General features: G+C 42.4%; 2 protein-coding genes across 2 annotated transcripts; both read right to left on the bottom strand.

Moving 5' to 3' along the window:
• Window positions 1–217: 217 nt before the first annotated feature.
• Window positions 218–4,196, bottom strand: LOC110986599 (uncharacterized). The gene is made up of 3 exons (XM_022248585.2): window positions 2,531–4,196; window positions 1,636–1,850; window positions 218–1,405 (listed from the first exon to the last, which is right to left on the bottom strand). Exons 1-3 carry the CDS (start codon window positions 2,607–2,609, stop codon window positions 974–976), a joined length of 726 nt encoding a protein of 241 aa, XP_022104277.2. The 5' UTR covers window positions 2,610–4,196; the 3' UTR covers window positions 218–973.
• A 78-nt stretch (window positions 4,197–4,274) lies between these two features.
• LOC110986590 (carbohydrate sulfotransferase 15-like) lies at window positions 4,275–11,665 on the bottom strand. Its single transcript, XM_022248567.2, has 8 exons — window positions 11,465–11,665; window positions 9,710–10,048; window positions 8,465–8,681; window positions 8,142–8,231; window positions 7,810–7,960; window positions 6,623–6,809; window positions 6,106–6,250; window positions 4,275–5,395 (listed from the first exon to the last, which is right to left on the bottom strand). The coding sequence occupies exons 1-8, from the start codon at window positions 11,480–11,482 to the stop codon at window positions 5,220–5,222; spliced, it is 1,323 nt and encodes a 440-aa protein (XP_022104259.2). The 5' UTR covers window positions 11,483–11,665; the 3' UTR covers window positions 4,275–5,219.
• Between the last annotated feature and the right edge of the window lie 63 nt (window positions 11,666–11,728).

Here is an 11,728-nt window from a genome sequence, read left to right as displayed (position 1 = left end):
ATAAAATAACTATTGGGGAATAGTAACAGTTTGCCCCATTTTTTTAAATATTGCCTTTCTTTACATAAACATGTACAGTTTTGCGCCCGCTGATGTTGTCAGGAATTTTATGTCTATGAGAGCACCATGATGTTGAAACTAGAGGTGAAACAAACATCCTTAAAGTACGACTTTTTGTGAGAAAACAGACCAGTAATAACGAAACAGAAAGAAGGTATGCGTCCAACAGTGATGTTGAGCCAGTTTATTTGAATAAGATGAACTGATAAATGAACTTTTTCTAAAAAAAAATTCGCAAGGTGGCACCATGGCACAGGCGGCAACTTGGAGGACAAGCAAAGAAATAATGGAAAAAATACCGGAAATTTCGTTTCCGAAAGCAACAACTAGAGTTTTCCTCCGCATCTTTCGGGATAAGGATTTCAGACTGAACGTAACCACTGTGCAATAACGAACTGCGTGTGGTATATGACTCTATGGTATGCGTGGGACCATAAGATAGAAGTATTTTGCTAAATTGCACTAAAACCCTTGAAATTACACCTCCAGGTTTCAATTTACCTGATTTAAAAATTTTGTTTTGCAATTTTAACCCATATTTTGGAGCTGTTTTGGTTTTTATGCTAACGAATTTGCATATTCATGAGCAAAACTATGTCATCTTAGCCACCAAGCCTCAATGTTGCACTGATTTGTGTACAGAAAATTTCTAGATTTTGTCAACACTGATATCGTATGTCTTCCTTGATTTACATCAAAAGAAAAGCGTCCTCACTTGTCCAGAAATGCTTGATCAATTTGGAATATTGAAAAAGTGCACTTTTCAGTTTACGTAACTCAAACAAATGTCACACAGTCTTCATACATTCAAGAAGAGTACAGAGACACACAAAAAAGTGATTATAAGAACATTCTTCTCATGGATCCTTTAATAAAATGGTGGATGACGAAAGGTAAGTTTATGGCTATTTGCTTAATTGGCTAACAGCAAGCCAGAGAGACGAGACACTCCTCTGAAACAAACTGAGCCTACAGGCCGGTGGCGACACGTGTTTCTTGACAGCATAGACAGTGATGCCGTATACCGACAAGTGACAACCGGGGCTTGGTGGCACGTTGTCGTTGTCACACCGACGCTGTCTCCAGACCCAGTAGCTGAATGCCGCGGTCCTTGGCGGGTCATAGGCGCATGGGTGTATGTGGCCGTGACTGTGGCCGACGGTAGACACGGTAGATGACATCCGACGCACGCAGCAAAGGTCAAGGCAGTTGGGCTGATGGTCGTTGATGAGGGCATCTCGAATGACACAGGTCGTGCGGAGGTCGAAGTCTGGAAGAGTTGGTGTGGCGTAGAAGATCTTTGTTGGAGGTAGCTATCGATGTAGCGTCGCTGGATAAACCAAGCCTGTTGCAAAGCAAAACGAGAGCTTGTCATCCTAGATGCACTTTACATGTATTCCTTCAAGATTTGGGTGCATATTATAGGAACAATTATTAACTTCATTAGATAGGTCTACAAATTTCAGTCATCCGTACATGTAGTCGGTTTTCCCAAAATTGAATTCATGACATAAGGATAAGGAAACTAGCTAATAAAAAAGCCAAGTTGGAAAAGAAAATCAAGAATCAACTTACATGTACGTCCTCCTCTGTTACGTTCAGTGCATCCGCCAGGATGTCTCTACCCGTGAAATCAAGGAATGGATTTGCGGCGTAGACGGCTTCCAAGTCTGATTCCTGCTCCGGCGTGAAGGGGAAGGGTGATATACAGGGGGAGAGCTCGCCAGTGACTGGGGAGGTAGAGCCAAGGCCCGACTCGGCTGACAGACCAGATGAGCTGAAGTCAACTCCTGAAAGAGAAGAACGGGGCGTAACAGAATAGCACATTGTGGTTGATGGTGACATTGTATATTGGCGAATCCATCATCAAAAATTAATGGAGACTTCCCTCCCTTCAAAAAGCGTGTAAAAAGCCCCAAAGTTTTGCCTTATCCCTAAGCCAGAAAAGGGTACATCAAGAATGTCCGACCTTTGGGCCCTCAAAAATGGCTCCAAAACTTGGTTCTGGGTTCGACTGTGGAGAGTGGCCTCTGACATTAAAAGTCCAGAGTTGTGGTACACAAAGGTGGATCGGAAAGAGGGCAATAGAGACCATGGTCCCCACCCCAAAAAGGAACCCCAAATTCGTTTTAAAAAATAATGAGAAAGGTGAATGTTTGGGTCCAGTTCGTTTCCCTTCATTCAAACAGTGTATTAAAAGTCTTAAAACGTAGCCTCACTTATCAAACAGGCCATAAAAGTCACTTGGAAAAAAAAATCAAATTTGGGGGCCTCCTGAAAACCGGTTTCGCGCCCCGACAATGTTGTTCTGGACCTGTCCTTGGTGAAACATCAGGGATAAGATTCTACAGCAGTTTTCTTAGCTTGTCTTATTGTTCAGTTCTTTATTCCGTGTTCTAATTTGCATCGTGCTTTGATGAGACAATTACTGGCGGCTTTATGGTCAAATTAAAACGTACACCGTACTTACCATCCTGTTCATCAAATGCTTGGTTGTTGCCCTCAACAGGTTTGAACCCATGGAATATCTCATTAATCGTGGATTTCATGGTGAGGGTGGTTCTGGAATAAAATTCTGACTGCAAAAAAACACGACAGATTCTCCCTAGAATAAGGCAATCCCGTGGAGCTATGTGCTGTCACGTCCTTGTCGAACTGAGTACAAAAATGGAATGATAGCTTCTGTGATTCTGATGCAGGCGTGAGGCAGTATTGTTCCCCCCCCCCATGCTTATCTCCGCGGTCCCATTTTTGATCAGTCACACGTCTGGATCTTGAGTGCTTACATTGGTTGGTTTTCCTTGTAGGTAAGCGCGGCAGTCCTACTCCTGGGCTGTGATTGGTCAATCGGAATGACGCATGGATTAAGAAGGCGCTGCCTGCCGGGCGTGGACAACAGAAGAGCTGGATCAGCGGTGGCTCTGTAGCGATGTCGGCACTAATCTTTTAAATCTAAGCTCTTGGGTAGGTCCAACGCACGAATTGTGAAGTGCGGCCATCACTGACCTTTCGGCGGTGAATACTAAAAAAAACACCAAAACTATTAGGTATTCTAGTATCCCGACCTTTGAAGTTTTGACTTACCCAAGTTCCAAAGTGAAGGCAGTGTTACCTGACATTGCCGCGTCAGTTTTATGAAAGGAGTAAAACGCCGTCCGGGTTGAGCAGGACAGGCTTTTTCAAAATCCTCTTCCTTTCAGGTACGGATTGAATGTCCAGTCGATATACTGATTAACGTTGCTATGATACACCGTAATTGGTGAAAAAAAAGAACATTATTTGAAATTGGCTCCTAAAATGCCCCAAAGGATGCTGAAGAAATCCAGCAATGCCCGAGGAAACATATCACTTGACCCCCGCTCGCTGCACCCGGCGCTCCTTTTCGTTTAGCATGTTATGACATCATAATGTGGAAAAGCATTACGCACGTATTTCTTTTCAGTCTGCAAACTTGCAAGCGCTTTAAACTTTGATAATTATTTCGATCGATTTAATATTCCAAACGGCGCTGAGTGTACCGTGGCGGTAGAGTGAAACTCTTGGAGGCTCCAAGAGTGCACACAATGGGATGGGGGGGGGCTGAAAATTAAGCAAGTGACTTGCGACTGGTACAATGTCATGTAGGTAGTTCTTTCAAAATTTGGGAGCAGGGGGCACCCATGTCGTTTACATAACGCTATGTGTGTGGACAATCCTTCGCTCTCCTGTAGTTATACAGTAGCCCTCTTCATTTAACAAGGCAGAGACACTGTGTGGACTTTTGTGAGCGCACACAACGTCCTCCAACCCTGAGTTACGTTAACTTCGTTTCTTTGGAGTCCTCATTGTAGGTATGTAGGGCAAGCACACCGTACTTACGCCACTTGTGTCTTGTGTGTCGTACAGTTTGGTTCAGACACTCTGACATTGTTGACAAGTATGATAACTATGATCTAATTTCGAGGGGGACACTTGTAACTCTCAGGAAACACTCGATGGGTCTTCTCTACCTCCAGATTAAAGTAGAGTACAATTGAAGGGCGTGTCTCCTGTCACCCTCCTTGTTTCACACTGGCGCACCTAAATGATCTTTCCCTGGTATTCGGGTTGGTAATCATGTTTGTTAAAGCTGTCAAAAGAAGGAGGATTTTGAGCTGTTTCATTGTGTCAAGTTTATTATGGAGTAAAACAAATCTAGGAGCACAACCGGCTCAATCATTCAACTCTGACATCGATTCATCACACTTTTTATTACTATTTTTATTTATACATGTAATTTCAATACCATTCCACGTGTTCAAGCTCACGTAATTGTAGTACTTGTATCTTTTCAAAACAAAATAAAAAACTTTATTAAACACATCACAAGCTACAAAACTAGTAGTCACAAAAACCGTGTGGAGAGTTCAGACATAAAAATAATCGTTAATAGCACTCTTTTGTCTCCCAAACGGCGGCAGGCTGTAACGCACAAGCTTAATCAATCGGGATTGGCAAAAGATCTCTGTGTTTCCTGCGGAAGGCACATCCAGCAGGGGATCCAGGAATCAGATTTTCGTATGTCCGTTTACTGCGGACAGGTGGCCGTGGAATCATACGGTAACATTATTACATTGACACTTACAAATTATAATCCTCGCAGGATATTATATTTTGGTTGTTATTATTCTAATCTCTCAATATACGGATCCAAACAAGGCAGATCCTCCTGGCACAATTTTTGAAAGATATTTGTTGTGTCATTTTTATTCGATTATTTTTTATCTCTTTGTTCAGACAAAATCGGGAAAAATACATGTATACTGAGGCTGTGCATGGGCAAAATTTAAAGAAACACTGCAAAAGTTTGCTGTTACATTCGAGATCTTAAAAAAAGGTCGTTCCTAAATAAGATCGACATTAGAAGGACCATGATAAAGCCTTTTGGGCAACACCATGCCTAAAGCTTCTACCTAAAGCTGACTGCCTCCCCTCCTGTCTAAAGTTCTCGTAACATCTAGAAGCCCAAAAGGCCAATGAAAACACGAATTTGCAACGTATGGCTATTTGCATAGCGAATTCGCAACATTTTAACATATTTCAACTTCGGCGACTTTTTTTTCAGCCACTATACTTCAAACGTCATACTCATGCTCGCATTTGCGAAGACACTATGAACTTCCGTTCCCGCGTCCCAAGATCTACAGATTATTATCGCGTAGAAATTTGTCCAGTTCCTTGTTGAGTGGGCCGTACCAAGCGTCCAAGATTTCCCTGGTGTTGTTCTGTAACTCCCCTCTGAACCCCCGACTGTAACGGGGAGAGTTTTTCATCTTCTTCTTGCAAATTTGGCTGATGGTGTCGTCACTAAGTTTTTCTGAGGTTCCGTGATATTAAAGAGGGGGGAAAAGCAAAATAAGTGCGTGTTATAATGGGTTAAAGGGACTATGAACGCCAATTTGTGACGTCATGGCCATCGATGTTGTATTTTTTTCTATATGGACAAAGCACAAACTGGCAGAGAAATGGTGGTGAAAAATCATCACAAACGGTTGAAGAAACACCACAAAATCGACGTCTCTTTCCTATGGGGACTTTTTTTGGGGGGGGGAGCAAGTGTAGATTTTGCATCTCATCCACTGAGACGTCCACTAACATGGGAAGCATTTCGGCGCAAATTGGCATGAGTTGATGAGCCACATGATCTAATACGGGCGATTCACAATAGTGCGCCACCAAAAGTTTGCAACGCGTTAGCCAATCACCCAATGCGCGTTTGGATTAAAGGGTCGACAGATTTCGCGATCGTGATTGGCCAACGCGTTGAAAACTCTTGGAGGCGCACTATTGTGAATCGCCCGTATTACGTGGGATCGGTGAATTCATCACGCTTTCTTTATCAACAGCACATTTTGCAGGGAAGGCTCTGTGGACTTACCGGTAGGCCTACGTTCGCGCAGAACGAACCAACCTCAATATAAAAATAAAGCGTACAGTCACTGAAAGACTGTGTTTACCAACACTTAAAATTTCCACACAAGTTACACAAGAAAACAGAATACATATACTTTACACTCGCGACATTACCTTGATCTAAAAACTTGTACAACTTTGGAAGCCATTTTTCGCAGTTGTCGCTCCAGTCCTCCAATCGCAGCACAAATATCTGATCACGTGGGAAAGCTTGTATCCAATCACGGAGGTACACCACGTAATGACCAACTGCTATCCGCTGTTTGGAAATGATATCAAATTCACACAAACGAATCAAATAGTGAATTTGGAGCTAAATAGTAACATAGTTTCCCTACAACTACTCTGTTACTTGGAAATTACTCATTACATGCATCTTGTTACCAGTGTGGGTTCGCGCGTCCTTTGCGCTGCAGAGTTATGAAAACGAATATATAGCGTTGTCAATTTCTTTTACCCGTTTTCTATTGAGTCAAATTTTCAACTAGTTTTTTTCCTCAAATAATACGATGCAAAGTTTTCTACCACCTTTGTTTTACAGTCTAACCCACTGGAATGACTATGTGGAAAACACCATGCGAAATTAAAATCCACAAAAATTCTTCCGTGTTTCCCAAACGTATAAACTTACCGTAGGTAAAGTGTCAGTGCAGTCATACGAGCAAGCACGCATAGAATTCCCTCTGTTGAGACAAGATGTCAACGTTGCTATGGAAACCAAAACATCTGCGTGAAAGGTCACGGAGTTGAGTTTCGGCAACTTCCACCCACTGTTACGCCGCTGTAGGAAGTTAATGTACAGGTAATCTGAAAAGGCTCTGAGTGATGAAATCAAAAGAAGAATTTTTTTAATGAAAACACCAATTCACATAATTGAGAGACTAGTGCGCAAATGATGTGAGTTCGAAGATTCAAATGAAGTCTTCCCTCTCAAACAACGGATTGACTGCTTGATGATCTTGGCGGTTAAATCTTCCAAAGCCCATAAATGAAGCATAAAACTGACTAATCAATCAAACAGCTAAATTCATTGGAACTTTTTTGATGTGTGATTTTGCAACCATTAGGATAAAGCAGAATAGTTTGCAATGATTGACTATACAGTTTGCTGTCACCTCTGCCCCCATGCTGCAAGGGCACCGGAGAAATCCAGTTACTTCGAAACACATGATTATGCGAGTTCCCATTTGATTTGTATTTGTTTGCCTGATGACCCGCGCAACCACTTCCTCCTGGACACCCGCGCATGGAAAGCAGGTACTTGTATATTGATAATGGTTGTAGGCTATCCAAAATGCTTTGCGACAATTTCATCAACAAAATTGACATCCTAGACCATGCTACTGCACAAGATTAAAAAGATTATTCAGTCTTTGCTTGCCCTCATCTCCTTTTTCTTCAAACGGTAAAACAACCGTTCTTTGATTCCTATATATATAGGCCTTTAGAGTCCATTTGTATCAGGGGCGTGGTCTTTTTCTTTTCACCACCCAGAGATCATTGTCAGTTCATGGAGCGTGCTGGGTCCATTAACGATGTTTTGGTTTCCACCTGAAGGTTCTGCCTTTGCTCATACACCTGCAAGCGCTTAAGATTGGGCGTGGGTGAGTTTGTTTCTGCGTTCAATTGGGGACCCTGAACAATAGCGTACAATAAGGTCCCCGATTGACAGATTGACAACTGTGTACAAAACATACGGGTGGTCTTCTAAAAAAGTTAAAGTACAAACGAAGGAGGAACAATGGGGGTCCCCAGTTGCAGGCAAATACACACTTGGATGTGTTTGTGGCATGTACATGTAGAGTTGGTTATACTCACCGCTCGGTTGGGTCACGGAGGAGGAAAATGATCTTGGACTTTGGTAGAAACTGGTGAATCAGCTCCGCTGTGATGTACAGCGGCTCGTCAGCAGTGGGGTAGAAAAACCGCCAGTGGTTGTTCTTCCAAGCAGTGGCTGCAGAAGCGTCCCCTATCAGCCAAAGTTTGCTATTTGGTCATTGTCAAATGTTTTTAGCAAGCGCCGTTCGAAACCAACATTGTGTACCGGTATTATCAATGATGGAACCTGAGCGTGTCGGAAAGGAAAAGCCACGCGTTTTCTAATAACTTGTTTCTTTTCATTGGGAAGAAGAGAAAGAAAACAACCTTACCGGCAATAAGAGTTTTGGATGTCAAATCACTCTCTGAAATTCTCTTTGCCAGGGTCTGGAAATTTCCAGCATAGTCGACCAACGACGATCCTGTTGTTGAAAATGAAGGGGGAAAATCAGGCCCTCAAACGTTTTCAAAAATGGGGGGTGAGTGGGTGGAGGATGGTTTGCTACTGGTGTAATGATCTCGACTGACAAACTTAAAGATAACCTTTACATCCTATAGGTTTGTTATTGGTCAGAAATGAAGGGGTTCCGCCCAAGGTTCTGTACGTTTGAGTGTTTATATTAGCCAGCTGCCTGACATCAACTGCATAATGTACCATTAAATCTTTGCCGAGTCCACCAGTGAGGCTCCTTCTTCAGGGTACGCACAATGCCGGGGTGCTGGTAAAGTTTGCTGTAGACGTCGCTGGTACCACACTTCGGGAAACCAGCCAGAAAGAAGGACGGCAAGCACTTGAGTTCTTCGGTACCAACGTCCAGCCAACAGGGACTTTTGATGCCGGGAAGAAACTCAGTGGGGAAAGTATCGAAAACCTGCAGAATATAGTCAGTGAAAACTTAAACCGGGTTGATATAACTTGAGAATATAACTTTTCCGCTATGAAGTCAATCATCACTCAATAAAATCACCTTTTTGCATTACAAGCTTTGACTTCGCCGTGAATTTCTTCAATCGGCGAAATCCTCTAGATGACTGAGTTCTGTTAACAACAACAGATTCTATCATTTCGTCGTGAACAATAAAAACGAACTTGGCGGTTTTCTTATCATTTGGTTGAATTGTTCCCAGTTTTGTAGTCCCCAATGTCGAGTCCGAGTCGCGAGTCACAAGCCTTCGAGTTCGAGTCATGAGTCAAGTTACACGGCCGTTTGTTTGCTGCACATACTTAAAAATCTGTGGTTTTTGCTTGAGATCTTTATTCAGATAGTTCAGGTTTATTAATCACTATCCAAAGAGCTGTGGTTCATAACGGAGTAAAAGCTAGGCCTACATTTTTTTATCAGAAAGAAACAGAATCCAAGTGTAAACTTTGAATTTACGTTATTACTTTACTTTATTAACCTTTTGTACAAGGGCCCAGAATCAAGTACCCTGGTAGAGCGAATGTTCACCCAACCCGTCCCTTAACAGAAGCTTTTTTTTATTTTAAAGCACACATGATCCGTACTGGCAAGTGCCGCTAGATGTGGGCGCATAATGCCCCTTTGACAGAACCATGCGCTCTATCGGGGCACTATCGCATGCATGCCATTTCCCGCCGTTGAGTTACGTTATGAAGAAATGTTACGTTCGTCTCGTAAATTTGTGTTTGGTTTTCTTTTCAGGACAGTACATGACTCGCGTCACGAGTCACCAAGCTTGAGTCCGAGTCAGCATGGTCAATTCCGAGTCATTTCCCAATGTGACTCGTGTCGAGTCCGAGTGGAAAAAAAGGTAACTGGTGTCCAGGACTCGAGTCTGAGTCCTGGACTCGAGTCCTACAGCACTGATCGTTCCTGAGAAGGTTGGATGTCATTACAGGTATTGCTCTTAACCTCGGGCCAGTAATCTGTAGCCTTACCTCTGGTGCGAAACGGTAAAGAGCCCGTTGTACTTTAAACTTTGTCCCTTTTGCAACTAGTGCTGACAAATTAGTCCACTTTAAAGATGGTTCCAAGCGTTTGTGGCCGCCAGTAGATTTTGGATCTGTCCGATCGTGGTCGTAGAGACTGCCTCGTCCGTGGACGTGACCGTCGATGGAGTCATATGAGTCGTAGTCGACGGGGAAATCGTTGCCTATACCCCAGTGAGGATGCGGTTGGCTTTGTGTTTGCTCGACCGACCAGTTTCCGCTGAAGTTCAGTACAAGACCGAACACTATTACTGTCGGTAGAATGAAGACGCAGATGTTTTTGCAAATCTGTCACGAGCCAAAAAAGGAGATTGTAAAACTCAAGATGTGAAAATGAACAGCGGATGCCAAGTTTACGGTGGAGGTAACTCGCTTTCTCAAAGTTGAATGACAACGTAAATATCTATCTCAAGAATTCTTGGTGTGAAAAATAAATGTCATTTGAATATACTCCAGTTTAGGATACTCCAGAATACTAGTAGGACCAGTTTTCTTGGTTCATTTTATGAGTGTACATGTCTTGTGAAGCCAGCCTCTTTACTAGAGCCTGCAAACTGACAGGAAAGGGAAAATACTTACGACTAGAAGGGGTAGTATCACCTTTTAATTCAATATTTTTTAAAAATCAAACAGCACCCAATGTACCGTTTGGTATTCGTGCAGTTGGGAGAATCACAAGAAGAAATGCATATGGCTATGATATTTGGCCGTCAACTATTAAAACATACACAAAAATGGAAGAAAATGAAAGAACTTAATGTGAAAAAAAATTCCCTCAGGTTAGAGCCAGTAAAAAGAGTAATGTAGTGAAAGAACAAAACACGGGCACAATGACAATTGTGAGGCCAGTTTCTGAAGATTCTACATTTTGTTATGTGTCGTCACTTTATGTTGTGTTATGTTATGTTATGATCCATCTTACTACATGTATTAAAACATCAGATTATTCATATTTTATTATATCTAACACAATGTATTAATAACTGGGGACAAACAATGCTTTCTAGGGGTCTCCATCCATACAGACTATTGTCTTCACAATATATGTATCATGTGGAAAATATTGAAAGTGATGATGATTCTAGTTCCACCAATTGGAATAACACACTTAACCCCCGCCCCACACAACTGCAAAAAAAAATTTTTTTCGAATCTCTGGCATCCATTGATTGGTATATTCCTGGTTGGTGAAGACGTCGGCGCTAGTAAGCCGGAAGTTCAAGGTCAAGTCCCACTCGAGTACGCTTGTGTTTTTTTTCCACAAGCCTTCGGGGGCAAACACTGAGTATGCAGTGTTATAGGCTAATACACGTCGGGCAGAGCAAAAATCCACAATCCATCCTTGGAAATATTACTGAAATTAAAAATTGTCAATACGTACATTTTGTTTTTCCTTAGCATGGTAAGCAAATTTGTGTTACTGATACTCATTCCTTGCCGATGCCCGTTCTATACTAAACACAATTATACGAACAACTGGAGCAACTCAAGCGAAAATCTTCAGTGCCTTGGATTGGATTTCAAATTCAAATGCGGGCTCATCTCACCTCTCGTCCTATTCCTTATGCTCCGGTCGAAGACTTTAATTTACCCTTTCAACAAAGTGTCCTTTATGATGGTGACCATTTAAGTCTATTCGCTTCTTCTTTGCTCCTGGTTACCGTTAAAAGCAAAGAGTAACATAAACATGAGGATTCGGCTTACCTTTCTGCGAAACATCATTTTGAAATTTAACGGGCTGCTCCAAAAATCAAAATGCGGTACAAGTGTGGATGATCAGATCATTTTGCTACAGCATCTTTTCCTTCTCAAGACCGTTGGCTGCACGGTAGTATTTACTTTCTCCTTCGGGTTGTTTCCTGGGCTTCCAATGGATTGCCCTTCTTTTCAGCTCTGTCCTGTTTGGGCCGTCTTACGTAACACTCGATTTGTCTGAAGATTAACCAACTATTGTGCGCCAGACCAAGG

Source organism: Acanthaster planci, linkage group LG08 (assembly GCF_054643075.1).
Source record: "Acanthaster planci isolate LZ-2023a linkage group LG08, COTS_SCS, whole genome shotgun sequence".
Taxonomy (NCBI): Eukaryota; Metazoa; Echinodermata; class Asteroidea; order Valvatida; family Acanthasteridae; genus Acanthaster; species Acanthaster planci.
Note: the sequence above shows the minus strand (reverse complement) of the source record. Positions and strands in the feature narration are given on the sequence as shown.